The sequence below is a fragment of the Triticum urartu genome, chromosome 4A, assembly GCF_056163025.1.
Source record: "Triticum urartu cultivar PI428250 chromosome 4A, HENAU_Tu73, whole genome shotgun sequence".
Lineage (NCBI taxonomy): Eukaryota > Viridiplantae > Streptophyta > Magnoliopsida > Poales > Poaceae > Triticum > Triticum urartu.
This window is the reverse complement of record NC_141876.1, coordinates 618,129,976-618,135,711: the sequence shown is the minus strand read 5'-3', so window position 1 is coordinate 618,135,711 and position 5,736 is coordinate 618,129,976. Positions and strand designations below refer to the sequence as shown.

Here is a 5,736-nt window from a genome sequence, read left to right as displayed (position 1 = left end):
GTTGATTTGATCTTTCTGAAAAACAGAAACTTTTGCCGTCAGGAAAATAATTTTCAGAATTCACAGAAGAGAGATTTTGATTTGATTCTTTTTGCAGAAGATTCATAAAACAATTCCTTATGTCTTCCTAACTGTTCAGAATTTTGAGTTGCAGAAGTATTCAAAATATCCAAATTGCTACAGACTGTTCTGTTTTTTTACAGATTCTGTTTTCTATGTGTTGTTTGCTTATTTTGATGAACCTATGGCTCGTATCGGGGGGGTATGAATCATGGAAAAGTTGGAATACAGTAGATATTACACCAATATAAATAAAAGATGAGTTTACAACAGTACCAAAAGTTGTGATTTGTTTTATTATACTAACAGAGCTTATGAGATTTTCTGTTGAGTTTTGTGTTGTGAATTTTTCAAGTTTTGGGTATGGATTTGATTTACTATGGAATAAAGAGTGGTAAGATGCTAAGCTTGGGGATTCCCAAGGCACCCCAAGGTAATATTCAAGGACATCCAAGAGCATAAGCTTCGGGATGCCCCGGAAGGCATCCACTCTTTTGTCTTTGTCTATCGGTAACTTTACTTGAGGCTATATTTTTATTCACCGCATGATATGTGTTTGTTTGGAGCGTCTTGTATGATTTGAGTCTTTGCTTTTTAGTTTTCCACAATCATCCTTTCTGTAGACACCTTTTGAGAGAGACACACATGAATCGTGGTTTATTAGAATACTCTATGTGCTTCACTTATATCTTTTGAGCTAGGCAATGTTTCTCTAGTAGTTCACTTATATCTTTTTAGAGCATGGTTGTGGCTTTATTTTATAGAAATTGATGAACTCTCTTCCTTCACTTATATTATTTTGAGAGTCCCTAAACAGCATGGTAATTTTGTTTGGTTATAAATTTAGTCCTAGTATGATAGGCATCCAAGAGGGATATAATAAAAACTTTCATATAAAGTGCATTGAATACTACGAGAAGTTTGATTCCTCTGATTGTTTTGAGATATGAAGATGGTGATATTAGAGTCATGCTAGTGAGTAGCTGTGAATTTAAAAAATACTTGTGTTAAACTTTGTGATTCCCATAGCATGCACGTATGGTGAACCGTTATGTGATGAAGTCGGAGCATGATTTATTTATTGATTGTCTTATGAGTGGCGGTCGGGGACGAGCCATGGTCTCTTCTAACAATCTACCCCCCTAGGAGCATGAGCGTAATACTTTGTTTCGATAAATAATAGATTTTTGTAATAAGTATATGAGTTCTTTATGACTAATGTTGAGTCCATGGATTATATGGCACTCTCACCCTTCCACCATTGCTAGCCTCTCTAGTACCGCGCAATTTTCGTCAGTGCCATAAATCCACCATATACCTTCATCAAAACAACCACCATACCTACCTATCATGGCATTTCCATAGCCATTCCGAGATATATTGCCATGCAACTTTCCACCGTTCCGTTTGCTATGACACGCTTCGTCATTGTCATATTGCTTTGCATGATCATGTAGTTGACATCGTATTTGTGGCAAACCCACTGTTCATAACTCTTTCATACATGTCATTCTTGATTCATTTCACATCCCGGTGTTCGGAGGTTATCGAATGTTAGCCTCAAGTCGTCTATTAGAGATTCTACATGTCTTGTTTTAACGACCACATCATCTACGTATGCCTCCACTGTTTTGCCGATCTGGTTTGCCAGACATGTCTGAATCATGCGCTGATATGTTGCGCCAGCATTTTTGAGCCCGAAGGGCGTTGTGTTGAAGCAGAATGGGCCATATGGTGTGATGAATGCCGTTGCGGCTTGGTCTGACTCTGCCATCTTTATTTGATGGTAGCCGGAGTATGCGTCGAGGAAACACAACGAATCGTGTCCTGCGGTAGCGTCGATAATTTGATCGATGCGGGGGAGGGGGAAGGGATCCTTTGGGCAAGCCTTGTTAAGGTCTTTAAAATCAATGCACAGGCGCCAGGATTTGTCCTTCTTTGGTACCATCACCAGGTTTGCTAGCCAGTCCGGGTGTTTTATATCTTTGATGAATCCGGCCTCCAATAGCTTGGCTAGTTCCTCTCCCATGGCATGTCTCTTAGGTTCGAAAAAACGCCGAAGAGCCTGTTTGACTGGCTTGAATCCTTTTAGGATATTTAAGCTATGTTCGGCCAGCCTGCGTGGGATTCCTGGCATGTCTGAAGGGTGCCAGGCGAAAATGTCCCAGTTCTCTCGTAGGAACTCTCGCAGTGCGGCGTCTACACCAGGGTTTAATTGTGCCCCGATGGAAGCTGTTTTATTGGGGTCCGTTGGATGGACCTGGAATTTGACTATTTCGTCCGCCGGTTTAAAGGAGGTGGACTTGGATCTTTTGTCGAGTATCACATCGTCCCTATTCACTGTGGAGCGCAGCGCAGTCAGTTCCTCAGCCGCTAGGGCTTCGGATAGCGCCTCGAGGGCCAGTGCGGCTGTCTTGTTTTCGGCGCGGAGTGCTATGTCCGGATCACTAGCGAGAGTGATGATTCCGTTAGGCCCGGGCATCTTGAGCTTCATGTACCCATAATGGGGTATTGCTTGGATGATTGTAAACGCTTCCCGCCCTAGCAGAGCGTGATATCCTCTACTGAACGGGGCCACTTGGAACGTGACCTCTTCGAACCTGTAATTATCCGCGTGCCGAACACCACATCTAGTGTGATTTTTCCTGTACAGCGCGCTTCCTGACTAGGGATTATTCGTCTAAAGGTTGTGCTGCTTCGCTCAATGCGGTTCCAGTCTATTTCCATTTTTTGAAGGGTTTCCTCATAAATGAGGTTCAATCCGCTGTCGCCATCCATGAGTACCTTGGTAAGACGAAAGTCGTCCACTATTGGACTGAGGACCAATGCGGCTGGTGCTCGGTCTGTTCGGAATTTAGGTTCATCACTGGCGTTAAAAGTAATAGCCGTGTCACTCCATGGTTTTATTGTTGCTACTTGGTAGACTTCGGCAAGGCTGCGGAGTGTTCTTTTTCGCATATTATTTGATGCGAAAGTCTCGAAGACTGTTAATACCGTACTGGTGTCTCTGGGGTGGCTTTCTGTGGCTTCTGGAATTAGAAGATCTTCGCCAATTTTTGCCACCTGCCGGAGTATCCAACATGCTCTAAGGCTGTGAGTTGGTGTGACGCCCTCTGCACTGTGAATTTTACAGGGTCCATTAAGCCATCCTTCCAGTACGGTTCCATGCCCTGTAGAGGGCTTTTGCTTTTTGGTATTGAACCCGGGTGTCTGGCGATGATGCACCCTTTTATTTCGGACTGGGTTTGTATTCAGGGCCGGATTGTCCCAAATTTTTATTTCGGTTTTCCAGGCGCTTTCCATCGCACAGTACTTTTATACTATGGACGCCAAGTCAGCGAAGCGTGTAATATCACGGCGACTTATGGCATTGAGGATTCCCTTGTCCGTGCAATTATTGCAGAAGAATGAAATTGCGTCTTCCTCGCGGCATTCCTTTATCCTGTTCATAACCAGGAGGAATCTGGCCCAGTAATGATGTACTGTTTCTTCGGGCTCTTGCCTAATTTTGGATAGATCGCTTATGTACGGGTGGGTGGGTGGAATCAAATCCGAAACCTCACCCAATCTGAGACCCAGGGGCCAAGGAGTTTCCGAACTCGGAAGTTTGGATTCTTGGATGATGTCCAATGAATCTAGCCCGTCGCCTGACTTTAAGTTCAGGTCTTGAGTGATGTCCTCCCCTCCGCGGGTATCCGGCTTGGAGGGATCGGGAATCCGGACATAGCTAGTCCTTAAGATAGATGAAGGGTCGCCACACTGTCCCTCTACCACAGCAACGTGATGGGTGACCTGGGGAGAGTTAATCTCTCTCAGATCGGGTTTAGGCCCAATCTGGTCGTAATCTGTAGTGACTCCCAGGGCGGCGATGCGATCCAAGAGCTCGTTTAGGGAAGAGAGCTCCATTGGATCTAGCTGCTCGGCGAATTCCGAGCTGACGTGAAGATTGCTTTCGATGACCCGAGAGGTCATCGTCGGCGCAGCAGCCGAACAGGCGGTCATAAGGAAACCACCTAGCCGGAGAGTTTGGCCGACAGCCAAAGCTCCCTTAGCAACGGTGCCGTCTTTAAAGACGGGATGAGGCATCCTTCCTAATGGCGACGGCACAGAGGAACTCTCAGTGAAAGCACCAATGTCGGTGTCAAAACCGGCGGATCTCGGGTAGGGGGTCCCGAACTGTGCGTCTAGGCGGATGGTAACAGGAGACAAGGGACACGATATTTTTACCCAGGTTCGGGCCCTCTCGATGGAGGTAAAACCCTACTCCTGCTTGATTAATATTGATGATATGGGTAGTACAAGAGTAGATCTACCACGAGATCAAGGAGGCTAAACCCTAGAAGCTACCCTATGGTATGATTGTTGTTCCTACGGACTAAAACCCTCCGGTTTATATAGACACCGGAGAGGGTTAGGGTTACACAGACTCGGTTACAATGGTAGGAGATCTATATATCTGTACCGCCAAGCTTGCCTTCCACGCCAAGGAAAATCCCTTCCGGACACAGGACGAAGTCTTCAATCTTGTATATTCATAGTCCAGGAGTCCGGCCGAAGGTATAGTCCGGCTATCCGGACACCCCCTAATCCAAGACTCCCTCAAGGAGTTAAGGGCGCCGTTACTGGTAAAGGGCGAACTAATTACACATTAAGAGGGGTAACGTGCGTCCTAGCCGTTGCTCCTCTTGGCCTTCTCTGTCAAGTGAGTGTCAGGTATTCCGAGTGAGGTAACACGTCTGGCTGAACTGCGGCCTTCCGAGTGGATCTTCAATACCGAGTGGGTCTTCTATTCCGAGTGAATCTCAGTTTGTAAATTGCTGACTCGCCAGTCTGGCCTTGGCACTCTGTACTTGGTGTGAGGAGTCCTAGGGTAGGGTATGTAGGTCAGGCATGTTACCCTATCCCTGGTACATGTCCTCGTCAACCGGTCGCCGCGGCACGCCGTCCACCAAAGGTTGCATGAGGGCCCCATCATGCCGGATCATGCGCTGGAGGACGTCGGCGACAAGGAGGAACAGGTAGGGGAAATCGGGTCCCCTTGGCGCAGCCCGCACCGGACCTCAAACCACTACCCCGGCATGCCGTTGAGAAGGATAGCCGAACGGGAAGACCCGATGATGGCATCCATCCAGTCACACCGCAGCTCGGGGAAGCCGCAAACCAGCATGATCCAATGGAGACTCCCCCAGACAATGGAGTGGAAGGCTTTCGCGAAATCGAGCTTGAGGACGAGGGTTGGGGCAGAACGACGGTGGCAGCATTGGATGAGCTCGGCAGCGTAGGCGAAGTTTTCAGCGATGTTGCACCCGACGAGAAAGCTGTGCTGGTCCTCCTCGATGCGGCCCACGATCTGACACTGCAGCCTCGTAGTGAGGCCACGACAGAGAATAAAAGATAAAAGGCTGGTTGCAACCATTAGCAAGTTCTAAGGCCACCCAACAAATAGCCACCACACCAATCGTTTGGTGCTCCACTCATAGTGCTACTATCTTTTAGGTGCTACCATGATACAAGCTTCTAGGTCGTTGGATTCTCAGATCTGGTGGCTCTCAATAATTCTGCAACATTTGCAAAAACACCTACGTGGAGTCCAAAAATTGCACATCGACCCAGCAGACCAACAACTCTTGGATGCCGTCCAATCTAAGAATCCGACGGCCCAGATGTCCGTATCAC

At 47.0% G+C, this 5,736-nt stretch overlaps 1 protein-coding gene across 1 annotated transcript; it reads right to left on the bottom strand.

Annotated features, from left to right (window-relative positions):
* Positions 1–5,128: 5,128 nt before the first annotated feature.
* LOC147977464 (uncharacterized) lies at positions 5,129–5,476 on the bottom strand. Its single transcript, XM_087521177.1, has one exon. The coding sequence runs from the start codon at positions 5,474–5,476 to the stop codon at positions 5,129–5,131; it is 348 nt and encodes a 115-aa protein (XP_087377303.1).
* Between the last annotated feature and the right edge of the window lie 260 nt (positions 5,477–5,736).

Excerpts from the sequence above, each read along its gene's own strand:
- LOC147977464 (XM_087521177.1), bottom strand. The coding sequence starts at position 5,476 with ATGGTTGCAACCAGCCTTTTATCTTTTATTCTCTGTCGTGGCCTCACT.